The sequence below is a fragment of the Maniola jurtina genome, chromosome 4 (assembly GCF_905333055.1).
Source record: "Maniola jurtina chromosome 4, ilManJurt1.1, whole genome shotgun sequence".
NCBI classification, from domain to species: Eukaryota; Metazoa; Arthropoda; class Insecta; order Lepidoptera; family Nymphalidae; genus Maniola; species Maniola jurtina.
Genome location: NC_060032.1, coordinates 13,166,305 through 13,182,604, shown reverse-complemented (window position 1 = coordinate 13,182,604; position 16,300 = coordinate 13,166,305). Strand labels below are relative to the sequence as shown.

At 34.0% G+C, this 16,300-nt stretch overlaps 2 protein-coding genes across 2 annotated transcripts in view; one reads left to right on the top strand and one right to left on the bottom strand.

Annotated features, from left to right (window-relative positions):
- Window positions 1-4,397: 4,397 nt before the first annotated feature.
- On the bottom strand, window positions 4,398-12,471 carry LOC123881320 (ras-related protein Rab-9B). Its single transcript, XM_045930037.1, has 4 exons — window positions 11,942-12,471; window positions 8,404-8,604; window positions 7,728-7,870; window positions 4,398-6,622 (listed from the first exon to the last, which is right to left on the bottom strand). Exons 1-4 carry the CDS (start codon window positions 12,146-12,148, stop codon window positions 6,487-6,489), a joined length of 687 nt encoding a protein of 228 aa, XP_045785993.1. The 5' UTR covers window positions 12,149-12,471; the 3' UTR covers window positions 4,398-6,486.
- A 564-nt stretch (window positions 12,472-13,035) lies between these two features.
- Window positions 13,036-16,300, top strand: part of LOC123881297 (nuclear hormone receptor FTZ-F1 beta) — a 55,292-nt gene continuing 52,027 nt past the window's right edge. Inside the window, exon 1 of the mRNA XM_045930005.1 lies at window positions 13,036-13,372. The gene's annotated coding sequence lies outside the window, so the exon portion shown is untranslated. The remainder of the gene's footprint in view (window positions 13,373-16,300) is intronic.

Below are 16,300 nucleotides of genomic sequence, written 5' to 3'. Positions count from 1 at the left end.
GAGGGAGCGTACTCGGAACTAAATGTTAGGTTAATATTGGCAACTGGACCGATGATGCAGTATACGCCCATATCTGTGGTTGCAATGCTACTGCCAAGTGCCAGAAACCTTCCTGCAAGGTTCGACTACTGTAAACAATGGGGATGATGACTAACTAGTCAAATCAGCGACTTTTTATCAAACGTCAAAACGCTAGCTTAGCTTGTATGAAATTCACAGGTGTGACGTCATTACTGTTTGATGTAATTTGACGTACCTACTTATTTTTTTTCTAAAATGGTGAGCAAACTTAAAACTAAAAGCGGACGTGGATTTTACGAATTTCGGAAGACCTCTATTTAAATAATTTATTTTTGACATAGTCATCATCCCAATTCAATCTGATATAGGTACGATGTATGAATGCATACCTACTGCGTATAACAATACAGACTAAAGACTTACCTAGTTCATTTATTTTGTGTAAGGTTATTTTTAAAAAGTTGATTTGAGTTGTCAAAAATAATATAAAATTATTAATTTAGCTGATGAAGGTAGTTTGGTAAAATCGATATTTGGCTCATTCGATGTCATACAATCTGTTACTAGGAGGCCAACAAGATTGAACTTGCATAAATACGGGTGTTTTGAAGGTTTTAGTTGAGTCTCCTTCTGAGATTCGGAGCGATATCGCATATTTTCGGTATTCGGATTGTGAACTGAATAATTAGATGTTGTGATAGCAATCACGCTCTAATTAAATTATTTATTTTGGCATTAGTTTGTTTAGATTAAAACTCTCGGATAACCTTACACATTAAACTTGTGTTTTTTTTGTGTTGGTTTTGGAGAGGACATTCCAATAATTCGATAAAAATATTTAAATAATACCTGCTATTCTGAGTGACGCCAATAATTCAGAAGTGGGATGTGTCTCACGTTGTCTTAATTTCGCTTTGGTATCTTTTTGTAAACAACCCACATTTGATTAAAATTTTTATTGAGTTTGATTTGGTGATTAAAAATTTTAGTTTTTTTTTAATAATTTAGTCTTTTGTGAATTGGAAAGTAATTTGCAATGAGTGGTTCAGATTTTGTATACATCGAATGAGAAGTTAGTCGTTTGGATTTATTGTTGACTTGATATTAAAACTGAGAGTTCGGCAGTTCAAGGGTAGGTTTTAATGATTTGACGGAGGGCAGGATAGCCCATGATTTGGATTTGACTTAGGGCAAGGAAGCCCGCGACTGACATGACAAGATTGATTAGAAACACGAGGACGTGTTAAATTCAGGACGGCCGAACTGTAAGGTTATTTTTAAAAAGTTGATTTGAGTTGTCAAAAATAATATAAAATTATTAATTTAGCTGATGAAGGTAGTTTGGTAAAATCGATATTTGGCTCATTCGATGTCATACAATCTGTTACTAGGAGGCCAACAAGATTGAACTTGCATAAATACGGGTGTTTTGAAGGTTTTAGTTGAGTCTCCTTCTGAGATTCGGAGCGATATCGCATATTTTCGGTATTCGGATTGTGAACTGAATAATTAGATGTTGTGATAGCAATCACGCTCTAATTAAATTATTTATTTTGGCATTAGTTTGTTTAGATTAAAACTCTCGGATAACCTTACACATTAAACTTGTGTTTTTTTTGTGTTGGTTTTGGAGAGGACATTCCAATAATTCGATAAAAATATTTAAATAATACCTGCTATTCTGAGTGACGCCAATATTTGTTAAATCTATTTTGGACCTTGGAAAAATAAAAGATCTGAATTGTTAACACCTACAACTTTATTTTGATCCCTCAAAAGGCATCTTATAACTATTTAAATCACAACTTAGGTACTTATAAAAAAAAATAAGCTTTTAATAAATCATATAATACAAATTAAAGATAAAACAGTGCATTTTTCACAGATCTAATTACAATAAAATATTACATTAACAACTTTACTTCATTTGTTTAACAATGAAGTACATATTATACTTATTAAATGAAAATAAACTTCGTAAGACAAGCCAAAGAGTTCCATAATACCAATTTTTACTCAGTAAAAGCTCCCACACATCACAAGTGAGAACTTCATTAGTTATCATAAAAAAGAATTTGTATAAGAAATTTTATTTATGAAATGGAACCCAAAATTAATTAGGTAGGTAGCATAAGAATTAGTTCACATAGTTAAGTCAATACTTCGTAAAACATAAGCACGTCTGGATCGATAAATTGACAAGTGTAAATTAAAAATTTATAACCCCGACAAGTGAAGGTTACAGTAACTAGAAAAGAGCTGATAACTTTCAAATGGCTGAACCGATTTTCTACACGATTTTTCTACACAGATGCACACGTCAAACTTATAACACCCCTCTTTCGGTCTTTCACCCCTCTTTGGTTCTTTTGGGTCGGGGGTTAAAAATTACCACCATCATAACCCATTGCTGTCCTACTACTGAGTATGGGTCACACGTCAAACTTATAACACCCTTCTTTTTGGGTCAGGGGTTAAAAATGGAACTTAAAACTAGCACTAAACTGGATAACGTGACAAGACAGCGGCGGCTCTCGCGCAGTCTTATATGACTTTGCTTAGTGGAGATGGCGCCTTATACCCGTATTCACAATCATTACTATGAGGTCGCACAGTGCGCTCAAACGCACAGTGTAGGTTCCACCAATCAGATGTCTGTGTCACGTCAATTTACAATGATCTGATTGGTGGAACCTAAACTATGCGTTCGAGCACACTGTGAGACCTCATAGTAATGATTGTGAATATGGCAGAGTCTTATGAGAGAGAGAAAGGGCTTACGCGATAGAAAGAGAGGCGTTTTAGGCCACAACGATGTGCGAGGTGAATTGCACTTTATTGCGTCGTAACAAGAGTCAAGAGTTTTTATATATACACAAACAAGATTTTATTTTTAAGAGGTAGATTTCGCTTATGAATCTTTATTTTAAATTTTACATTATACATTTATTCTAATTCATATGAATACCTACCTATGTAAGTAGTGATAGCAAATACTAACATGAGAACTGTGAAATTTAGTATCGAGTGTGCTCTTCTTATCAAATACGGTAACTAACTAAAAAGCTAGGCACTTAATCTAGTACCTACTAAGTGATGTAGTTAAATAAAACAATAATCTCTATGCAGATATACTTAATACTAAAAATAAATACATTTTGTTAAAGCATTTTACAACACACGTTTCTTGTAATACTTTCTAATCATTCCTGGAATGGGTAAAAGGTAACACTTTTAGAATAAAATTATAAATTAATTAGGTTGGTAAGAATAAATGAAATAAGTATAGTAAAATAAATCATGATCATAAACAAATTAGTTAGCTTTCATACTAAAAATATTTAAAAAAAATAAGTAAAAAATAACAGTGAAATTTATCATTCATGTGTCAATATTCTGCTGTACACAACATCAAGCAAACTAAAATGATAGATCTAAATACATTGCTGGAGATATAGCTAAGAACAAAGATTGCTTTCTTGGATTATAGCTAAGAACACTCGCGATCAAGCCACCTTTTAAACAAAAAAACTAAATTAAAATCGGTTCGTTAGTTTAGGAGCTACGATGCCACAGACAGATACACAGATCCACACGTCAAACTTATAACACCCCTCTTTTTGGGTCGGGGGTTAACAAACTAACGTTACAAGTCAGTTTTTGGTTTGAGTTATAAAAACTCGATACATTACACCAAAAAAGTTACAAGTAGGTAAATCTCCAGCTTGGAATTGTGCACAACAGAATTAACCACATCTTTCTTTGGCATTTCCTCGAACCCATAAAGCAAAATAAAATCACAACCAGAATTTTATATCTGTCAGCTAAAACATCTTGAGATTCCTAATATTATTGCATTTTTAATGACAATTTTATTTTTCTCTCGTCTGGCTTTACACAGATTAACCAATGTCAAGTTTGTAGTTATTTACAAGTTAGGGAAACTATATAAGTATGGACCTCGTCTGCGCCGGCGCCCGCCGACATACGCGCGGCGCCCCTTTAGAGCGCTCCCCAGTCAGTTCCACCACCAAAAAACACCAGTAAAATACAAAAACCGGCCACTTTTAACAAAAAAAAATAAAACATTCCAAAAGGGCACCGCACGCGCGCCACAAACGCCAACACAGACGAAGTCCCATTTGCCATTGCAACAGAATGACAAAATAAAATTTTACTAAAATGGATAACTCACTTAGCAACGTTGTTATATGTTAAATATTATGGTATTTTTAGAGTCCCACACTCGAAAGGTATAAATGGTACCCTTGACATTGCTAAATAAATAAATTATTATTAACAGAATATTTCAGTTGGTTGAATATTAAAACCAGACCTACCTACCTAAGTTGTTTTTTGCCATAGCTATACTTTTAAATACAATATAAATTTACATTGAACTGAATATATATTAATTCAATTAAGTCAATAATTAAAAAAAAAATGATTATTATTTTAATTGTTGATATGTCTCATAAAATTATAGTCTGATTTTTAATTCCGAGGAATTCTGACGCTTACTTACCTAATATTACCAGAGATAAAAGACATCCCACAAATGGATTAAATTAATAAGGATTAAAATAAAAGTGTAAGTTTATATTAATTGTTATCAATTAATATAACACTATTTCAATTTCAAGTGGCAATAATTAATATGGGAGAACGTAAATCAACAGGGCAGACCAAGTATGAACAAGTCTTTCAAGGATTTACACTTTTAAAGAAATCTCTAATTTAAGGTATGAATAATGGCTTTTTATGTTGTATGATTTAGAGTAATTTAGTTTAAAATGGTGGTAACCTTGTTTTTCATACAAATACCCCACTCAATGTCTGAAATGATATCTGTTAGAATTCCACTGAGTTAAAAATCACACTATATGGAATGTAATGATAAATTTTTAATACATCCAAAATAGTTGGGGAATGTTCTGCATATTTTTTTTTTTCAATAAAATAATGATCATTAATATAATTATTATAAATAAGATTTAACAAAATTATTATGCATAAAATACTATAACATTTAGGAGGGGGAAAAAATGTCAATCAATGTTAAAATGTCACATTAAATAGGTCAATACTTATAGGTAATATAATCAATAAATTTTACTTTATTTAATACACAACAAAATCATAATTCCGCGATTTAAATAAAATAATTCAAAAGATAAAGATTCAAAGTCAACAATAAGTGTAAAATATACAGGAATGACAAGCTCTCGCAATTATAAAGGCCTAGCATGACCATCACGAGAACTCTACGTCACATGCGGCTAGCAAATATTACTACAAAATTCAATTTTTTCTCAAGCGCGTCCCATTCAATCGTCAATATTTGAGCCCGTGTAACTTTGAAACGACCACACACAGATATTAGTTATTAAACCTGTCCACAAAATCTAAAAACTATTGACGGAAAGAAGTCAATATAGCGCTCTCTGTCACGTAATCTCTCTCTCTCTCTCTCTCTCATCTCAGTGGGTGCTAACCATTTTGAGACATCAACCAATCACAAATGTTTTCTAATTGAATTTGGAATGTTATTTGAAAAACATGTTACATGTTTGTGATTGGTTGGTGATTCAAAATGATTAACGCCCACTGAGATTTTTGCTTTTGTCATTTGTATGGCATTAAGAGCACTATACAAACTTCTTCCCGCGGATGGAGTATAGTTAATATTGCATCATCAAACTTCGTATATGGGGCGCACGTAAGAGAGAATCCTTTTAAATAAAAATCTAATTATACATCACTCATAATGGGAGAAATAGTAAGTAACTATAGCGAAATATATTTACAGCAATTACAAGTATTTCATTAATGAAATATCGAGACTAAATCGGACGGATGATTCAATAAATCTATCGATTCGTGGTTACATACAATTTTACTTATCGTCACGTAGTGTGGCGATAAGACTAATATATTTTTTCTTGAATCCCTTCTGTTTTTATTCAACAGTCAAAATGCATTGTTAAGTACAGTACAAGTACTTTAAAATTCTTCCGTTTTAATGGTATGTTTCTATTAGAAAAAACTTATTTCGACCGCAAATCTGACAGATTAATTTTATATAAATAAAAAATTTACAAGGCAAGTTTTTAAAGAGACATTCTCTGTAGTTTTTTTTATTGAGATATAAGTTAGCCCTTCACCTGGTGGTAAGTGAGTCTTATTATGAAATAAGTGACACATAATATTAAAACTGCTTTACAGATTTATCTACCGAAACTCTAAATCAGTTTTGTTAATAAACACTCATTAAAAACTTACCCTGTAAAACTAACAGACCTAGCATAACCAGCACGAGAACTATACCATTACTAAAAGCTAAAGCCAAAAAGCAAAGTAAAATCGCTATATAAAAGATATGTAACAGATTTTTATTGATTCCAGCATGAAACATTTCTTGGCGGGCATGCTAGGGTGCTGGAGAAAGCTTGCCAATGCGATAGTCTATGTGTCCGACGTGAATCGAGAGCAGCATGTCGCTCTAAAGCTGGAGGTTGTGCTAGAGCCGTGAAGAGTCACTGTGTCGGGATGGTGATACATACGTAGTTCTTTTTCCGCTTTCTGTTCTAAGTCTACCCACCTGAAAATGGCCACAAAAATTATGATAAGTAAATCCTAATATCCTTTTTTTTTCTCTTTCGTCTGGCTTTACAAAGATTAGCCAGTGTCAAGTTTGTGCTTATTTGTGACAAGTTAGTTAAACTATACAATTATGGACCCCGTCTGTGCCGGCGCTCGCCGACATATGCACGGCATCCCCTTAGAGCGCTTTCCAGTCAGTTTTAACAAAAAAAAAACACTCCAAAAAGGCAGAGCACGCCCACCAGCTAACACCAACACAGACGAAGTCCTCCTAATATAATATCCTAATCCTTATCCTAATACCTAATATTCCTAATAATATTATAAATGTGAAAGTGTGTTTGTCTGTCTGTCTGCTACATTTTCACGGCCCAACCGCTGAACCGATTTTAATGAAAGGTACAGACTTGGGGTACATCCCGGGGAAGGAAATAGGCTACTTTTTATCCCAGAAAATCGAAGAGTTCCTACAGGATTTAAAAAAACCGAAATCCACGCGGGTGAAGCCGCGGGCATCCTCTAGTAATATTATTATAAATGTGAAAGTGTGGATGTTTGGATTTTTGTTACTCAGTCACGCAAAAACTACTGGACGAAACTAAGGCATTACGAACCAGTGGTAGATGCTTTTGGCGATTCAAAAGAACTTGTAAAAGTCTAATTGAATAAAAATATTTTGACTTTGAATTTGAATTTGACGGATTTGGCTGTTTGGAATGGAGATAGATAATACCCTGGATAATACATAGACTACTTTTCATCCCGGAAAATCAAAGCGTTCCCGCGGGATTTTGAAAAATGTAAATCCACGCGGACGAAGTCGCGGGCATCAGCTAGTAAATAAATAAATCAAAATATCTTTTATTCAATTAAACTTTCACAAGTTCTTTGAATTGTCAAAAGCATCTACCACTGGTTTGGAATGCCCTTCTTACGGAGAAGAACCAGCAAGAAACACGGCAGTTGCTCTTTTCAAAGTGAAAATAAAATATAGCCTATATTACTCAGGAATATTGTAGTTTTCTACTGGTGAAAGAATTTCTAAATTCTTTAAGAAGACCCATGCTCAGTAGTGAGCCGGTGGCGGGTTGATGATGACATACCTTTGTACAGCTTGTGAGAAGGCTTCAACAACATTGCTATCAGTTTTGGCGGAGGTCTCCAAGTAAGTGGATATCTTGTTCTCATCACACCACTGTTTCAATTGCTCGTATGACACCTCCCTGTCCTTTGATGACACGTCTGACTGAAATGAAGAAATTGATTGTATGGTGTACTTTGAAAAGTAAAAGGATGACGTTAAAGATAAAACTCTGTTTTGGATAAAATGTTACACAAGTGTAAATTAAAAATTACAGTATAACCTATAAATTAAGGTTACAGGTAATACACAGTACAGTCCATCCGTCCGTCTGTCGTGTCTCTCAAGAAAACCTATAGGGTACTTCCCGTTGACCTAGAATCATGTTTGGCAGGTAGGTAGGTCTTATAGCACAAGTATAGGAATAAATCCGAAAACCGTGAATTTGTGGTTACATCATTTAAAAAAAAATTAAAATGTGTTTAAATTTTCAAAGTAAGATAACTATACCAAGTGGGGTATCATATGAAAGGGCTTTACCTGTATATTCTAAAACAGATTTTTATTTATTTTAATGCATAAGATTTTTGATTTAACATGCAAAATGTCGAAAAAATACCCGAGTTCGGAACCCTCGGTGCGCGAGTCCGACTCGCACTTGACCGGTTTTTTACTTTGGTAATTAAATATATTTGTACCTTATTCCCAACAACAATAAAAGGAAACTTCTCAATTCCATTCTTCACTCCAGCATGGTGCAAGAACTCGTTCAACCATGTTTTGATATTGTTGAAGGAACTTCTGTCATCAATCGCATATGCCAATATGCAGATATCAGTCCCTCTGTAGAAAGGTGTCCTTAGAGATTTAAACCTCTCTTGACCTGCTGTGTCCCAGATCTGAAACCAATTATTAAACATACTAGTATTACAGACTAAAATTATATTATAAACTAGAGGGTGCCCGCGGCTTCAACCGCGTGGATTTCGGGTTTTTCAAAATCCTGTAGGAACTCTTTGATTTTCCAGGCTAAAAAGTAGCCTGTGTCCTTCCCCAGGATGCACCCCAAGTCTGTACCTTTCATTAAAATCGGTTCAGTGGTTGGGCCGTGAAAACGTAGCAGACAGACTGACAGACAGACAGACAGATAGACAGACAGACAGACACACTTTCGCATTTATAATATTAGTATGGAAGTATGGATAAAGGGCATGTATAAAGGGAAACTCAAGATATTTTTAAGAGATATGATTTGGGCACTGCTTTAAAAGTAACTCCAACAAAAAGTGTTCCATTCTCTTGCAAATTACTGAAAAATAAAGTCCCTTAGTGCCGTCTAATTAACTAGGTTCAGCAATATGATTTTTCTCACTAATAGGTTGCCACATCCTACTAATATTATAAACGCAAAGTTTGTATGTATGGATGGATGTTTGTAACTCTTTCACAGAAAAACTACTGGACGGATTTGGTTGAAATGTGGCATGGAGATAGGCTATACCCTGGATTAACACATAGGCTACTTTTTATCCCGGAAAATCAATGAATTCCCACAGATTTTTTAAACTTATATCCACGGGAATGAAGTTGCTGGCAACAGCTAGTAAAATAATAAACAATATTGATTACTTAGGTAATAAAATTAAATTTTTTTATATGTTTTAATATTCACTTGACTTCAATACATATTATGTAAGACATAGGACCTGTTTGTGAATAATTTATAGTAGAAACCACATATTATCATTGGCTACAGGTTTAAGGTCATTTAGCACAATGCATAATTATGATGCTTCTAGTACTACCTGTCTTAGGAAAACAACAATTCAAGACATCTGTAAATAACTGGCCAAGTGCGAGTCGAACTCGCACACGAAAGGTTCCGTATGTATGTACAACCTCGCAAACAAACTGGCACACCAGTTTGGCGAGCTATAATATTATAAATCCTTGTTAAATTATTTTGATTAAATAAATTAAAAAAAAAAAAAAAACATTTTTTTTTTTAAATTTTCATGGGGTGACTGATCATTTTTAAATTTTCCTTAATTATTGCTATAGCTGCATTAGGGATAATTACAAACTCTGTGAAAGCCAGACGAGAAGAAAAAAAAAACTCAACTCTCTACCTATTACCGTTCACGAGATACAGCTGACAGATAGGTAGACAAATGGACAGACAGTGGAGCCTTAGTAATAGAGCCTTAGTAATAGAGTCCTGTTAGCACCCTTAGGGCACAGAATCCTAAAAACCTTATCAGTTTGGTTGTGAGATCCGTCAAGGGAATCAAAAACTATATTGCACTTCCCATTGACCTACATCAGTAGAATCATGAAATAAGGTGTGGTTACATCATGAAAAAAAAAAAATCTCGTTTGATGGTATTGGTATTATATTGGTATTATTTCTCTTCATGTGCAAGTCTGACTTGCATTTGATTGTACATTTTTTTTAATAAAAAGAATATTAGCCATATTAAATGACTAATATTCCCCTTTCCTCTCCAATTAAGCGTCAGGCTTGTGCTAGGAGTAGGTACGACAATAGTGCAACGGGCAGGGTTTGAACCGTCGACCTTTCGGTTTTCAGTCCACTCCTTTATTACCGGTTGAGCTATTGAGGCTCTCTTGAGGTACTGTATGTACATTGTACAATGTACATACAGTATGTACAGTAAAAACCAGTACATTGTACATACTTATAATAATTATAATATGTACACAAAAGGAAGCAATATTTATACATAATCAAGTTATTGAATAGAAATAGCCATTCCTTTAGTTCACCTTTAAATATATTTTATAAACAATGAAGAACAAAAGTTCTTATGCAGATCTACATTGTTTATCTCTAATTATAATAAGATCAAATTTATTACACACTTAAGTCCAGGCCAGATAAAGGAGTGACATTACATCCACTGCATGCTTCATTGGCCTCACTGAATAAATCTTGGAAGGAAACAAGTAATTTATGAGATTAACAAGAAGTAAACACAATTTATCTTGTGAGCACTTAAAATTATGTGATACAGTGTGCACAAAACAAGTACTCCAATCTGAACATGAGGCATGTGACTGCATAGTTCAAAAACCGGCCGAGTGGGAGTAAGACTCGGGCACAGAGGGTTCTGTACTTGGATATTTTTCCCAACATTTTGCAAGATAAATCAAAAACTATTATGCATAAAAATAAGTTTTAGAATGTACAGGTAAAGCCCTTATGCTTGCTATAGTTATCTTACTTTGAAAATTGAAAATACTAATTATTTGTTTATGAACATGTTTTAATTTTTTTTTTTGTGATGTAACAAATTCACAGTTTTCGGATTTTTTCCTTTGCTTGTGCTATAAGACCTACCTACCAGCCAAATTTCATGATTCTAGGTCAACGGGAAGTACCCTATAGGTTTCTTGACCTTCTTCTCCCAGGGTCTCCCCTCCCACTTCTAAGATCACAGCGCTCGCCTATGTGCCTCGGAGATTGTCAAAGCACCACTCGACATTTAATGTTGGAATTTCTCAAAATTCTTTATTACTGGGGTTCCTTATTATTGTAAGAACCCATATGAAAAATCACAAGTTTCTAGACCCAGGGGTTTGAGCTGTACATTGATACATCAATTAGTTTTCTTTTTAACCCCCAACCCAAAAAGAGGGGTGTTATAAGTTTGACATGTGTATCTGTGTATCTGTCTGTGGCACCGTAGCGCCTAAATTTATGAACCGATTTTAATTTAATTTTTTTTGTTTGAAAGGTGGCTTGATCGAGAGTGTTCTTAGCTATAATCTAAGAAAATCGGTTCAGCCGTTTGAAAGTTATCAGCTCTTTTCTAGTTACTGTACCCTTCACTTGTCGGGGGTGTTATAAATTTTTAATTTACACTTGTTATAATACCGGATGATGCCAGTGCTTTCATCATGGATTTAGGTTTTCTATAAATCAAGTGGGAACTCTTTGATTTTCTGGGATAAAAAGTTGGCCATACACGAATATGGACGACCTTTAGGATGCAAGCTATCTCTGTACTTACTAAAGAGATGATGCCTACAACCTTCGTTCAAATGGATTTGAGTTGTTAAAGATTCTGTCCCCAGGATGCAAATCTCTGTATCAAATTTTGTTAAAATCGATATAGATAGATCGTGAAAATGCAGGTAGAAGACAGACAAACTTTCGAATTCGGAATAATTTGTAAGAAGTATGGATTATGTACATATAGATATTTAAATTACCTGTAATGTATACTGCTTGCCGTTGACTTCTAATGTCTTATTCATAAACTCCACGCCTATAGTATGAAAGTTGTGGTCATCGAAGTGATTAGATATAAATCTACTCATCAAGCACGATTTCCCCACACCTCCATCACCCAATATCACAATCTTCAACAAAACATTCTTCTTTGCCGTCCTGCCGTACCCATCATTTTCCTCGCCCATTATGTATTAAAAATTGTCATAATAGTCACAGAACTCACGAAACACTGCTTTATTAGTACAGCCTTGGAAGTAACAGATAGATTTATTTAATTAATGAGTAATGGACTCGTCTTTCAAGGATATCACGTGAATCTTTTCGGTCAATTATGCTCTTGACTCACCAAACTGTTGGACACGCACAAAAAATAATTACTTTAACAAATTATTCTCGTATCACGTCACTGTAGTAGTTTTATACAAAAATAAGGAAAATAAAACACAAAACCAAACAGCTCCCAGCTGTTTTCTCCTTTTTATAAGCAAATATGTAAAGTAAATAAATTGATAGAGTTGCCTGTAACATAATAATTGAATTCCCTATAAAATTCCCTATGTAAACGTAGTTAGCCAAAATTACAGGAACGATTTAAATAAAATCACTACTAGTCGCAATTTCTATTTGATGCTTTTTGGGTGACGTAATAAACTGTAAATCGTAAAATGTCGTAAAAAATAAAAAAGTGCAATAGGTACATACGCTTTGTGCTTGAAAGTAGCATAATTGTGGTAAATGTTCATAGCCTAGCAACTTTGCTTATGTCATTTAGTACCACAGGTTAAAAAAAAATTGCCACTTTGGACATTAAAAAATAATTTTTATTATTTATTTTTTATATTTTTTACTTACAATTTTCCGTTGTATTCAAGTTTTCCCATGAAGTATGGATTTTTAAGTTTTCCTTGCAGTGAGAGTCCTCTATTGAGATATAATTAAAATAAAAACTTTTTACACAATAATGTTCTATTTCGTCGTTAGATGGCAGCCTCCGAATGTTTGTTTGCGAGTGACTCGCGAGATGTCAGTTTGCTCAAATGAGTTTATCTTTATTCCGCTTTGTTTTGCGGAGGTGAAAGGACATGGTGTGGTTAATACATTCGCGTAAACCCTTGTGTTCAATGTTTTTCTTATAAAAAGTATTTTTTGAGTGAATAGACGTTCTATTTTGCAAGAGGAGTGTTTTCTTATTCGAACGTAAACGGAATGTGTTTTGGAAAGTTACAGAAATTATACATTTGCGCAATTGTGCGAGCGAGTTGCGAGTAGCGAGTCGATGTCAATAAACTTGTCGGTGATATTTTATGGGAAAGGTGTGCCGCGTTGCTAATACCTGTTCGCGGTAGGGTGTAGGATCAGGATGTTGGCGTGTGGCGCCTGAGCGGGTGCCATGGTGTAGCCGGGACGAGGTGAGTGGCATTAGATGGCATTCGGGGCCACAGCAGGGCGAGGCGGGGCGAGGGGCGCGCGGGGGGTGCGTGCATTCACCTCTGACCCGCGCGCGGGGCGAGCGGCGCTCAAGGTCGGTGCGCCGCCTGAAGGTCGCGCGTCACGTGACGCGAAGGGTGCCCACCCCCGCCCCTCACCTTGTAGCGTCCCTGTTTGTTTGGGTCGTACTGTCGCGCACTTAAATGGTTAATTAATTAATGTTTTTTTTCGTTACTTGAATTTTTGTGTATTATATGAATTTCATACTTATAGCTAATATTTTTATGAAGTACCTACCTAATCACTGGCTATAAGTAAGAACTATGAATTCTATATGCTGAAATTGTTATTTCTAATAATGGCCTATTTTTATTAAATATAGTAAGTAATTACTTCATGTACCTAGGTATATTATTCTTTATTCTTTATTCTTTATTTATTTGCATTCATGTTTTACATCATAATAGAAAAAAAAATATTATATTACAACATGAAGCCCCGTCAATAATTATTTATTGGGTTGTTATAATTTTAATCATATTTACAATCAATACCATTATTTATTAGGTAGTTATATGTACCTACTTATTAATTCTTAGTTTTTTAACTCATTCTATTTTATAAATTACCTGTTCAGAATATTATTATCTTATCTTATAGGTTGGTAGAGTTGGTACCTAAATTGCTATCTATCTAATCTAGGTACATACTTGAAAAGCTTGTTTGTAAACTTTCTTAAGTTCTAACTTCTATCTCACAGGTAGATATTATCGTACATTTTACCAACCTACTTAAGTTATAGGTACTTCTAAAGTAGCTGTGGCATTTGAATTTGCATTTAAGTAACGGTATTTCATAGAAGCTCTCGATGACTACCACTACTGCGCTGCGATTTAGTATGCGATTAACATATCCTAAGCTTGGTATGTATCTCTAAACATTTACTTATTTATAAGCATTGAGTTATCTATCTTTAGTTTTATAATAAACAAAATATAAAAGCATAAACTGCCTGACTGACTGAACTGTCTAGATAATTGATATTTTGTTTTCAGTTTCTCTCTACACGTAGACTCCTACTCAGAAAATATTTCTGAGGAAATACCTGGAGATCTTTAAATAATCTAAATCGCAGACAATGTTATTGGTAAAAATTAGTATTGTTATATTAATGTAAGTAGTCGTAGTAGTCAGTAAGATAGCGATATTATTGACAAACCAAGTAAAGGCCGGTCAACTTCTAATTCACTGAACGTCTAGTCTTCTTTGTTCACCAGTCAGATTTTACGGGACGTCACTCACCACTTTTTTAAGAAGGAGTATATTCCTTGTTAGTAGGTGTATCATAATAATAATATAATGATAATTCGCTACACGCTTATTAGATTATAAGTTATAATATTTTAACAGTATGAAATTACATATTTTTTATATCTACTTGCATTTTATCTAGATAGGTACCTAGTAGGTACCTACTACACATATTTGTTAGTGAGTAGGTAAGTTACATTCTTGGTTTATCAGATTGTCTCTAATACATCATATCTAATAAGATAAGCACAACCTATATGAAATATGAACTGTACTTACCCACTCAGATGTAAGTATTTAGTAGGTGGACCTGCATTCTTGCCTACATTAGAAATATAACAATTATTGCCACTAGATTTCAACGAGGGGTGGGTCATTGGTTGTTTCTCTGTTGCTGCAAATGTTCATGGCCGATAATCACTTAAAGAGCACTAGACGGGTCTGGCCACGAAATACAAATTTAATTTGGTTTTTCGCAATTTGTAAACTAATACGACAAATTAGGCTTATGGCATTCTAATGCCGACAATCCGTAATAAGTACTTTAATCATTTTATGAATAACAATTCACCATGTAGGTACCCACCTAAACAGGACCTTAATTAAAAACTATATAGGTAGGTACCTACCTCAGTTATTTATGTTTCATACCTACTAAGCTTTATGACGCAAATGATATTAGGTATAGGCACCTATTAGGTACCTAGGTATTCAAAATCAAGTGTTTATAATAGTATACTATAGGTACTTATGTATATTGACTCATATTTGTCCTTTAAAATCTACCGTCATTAAAATTCTCTGCCAAGTAGGGTATCTTTTTTATTATACGGTCAAAATTTCAAATTCAAAACCCATAAAACAATAATATGTATATGCGCAACATGAAATAGGTAGTATACAAAGCTCCAACAAAATACCGGGCCCCGAGTTGGGACCGGCCGGCGACCAGACACGTTTTTGACAAAAAAAGTTGCATATCAAGGCCAGGGATTTGATATATCAATTATAAACCGCAGCTGGATTTAAATAACGATCTGGCTGTCGTACTTCTACTTTTTTTCTATGCTATAATAGCAAATAGCTATTTTTTTTAAATCAATGGTAGGTAAATATATCATTTTTAACTGAAAACCCTACTATTTCAAAATTTTCTGCACCCGGCCTCATTTTATTATGATATAATTATTTCATTTGGCGTGTAGACTGTAAAATAAAATAAAAATGATGTATTTCGTGATTGTAAGTACAACATTATTGAACAATTTTTGCAGACTATTTTTATAGCAAAACTCTAAAAATATTCATAACACATAACATTAAAATTGCTTTCAGTTTAATCAGACTCGAAATTCATGTACATACGTAAAGGGTGCATTATGTAAGTAAATAGGTAGTTACCTACCTACCAAAATGTCTTTCAACAGTTGCATTATATCTCTCGATTTCAAAATTAGCAAATTCTGTACCTAAATTACTTAAATAAGAAATAGACAACAAGAAAACGGAATGAGTCCTTGCTTATTTTAAAAATTGTCTATTTGTAGCAATTGAGTTCAGGGGAAGGTCGTTCATTAGACGCTTTACTAGGTAAAGGT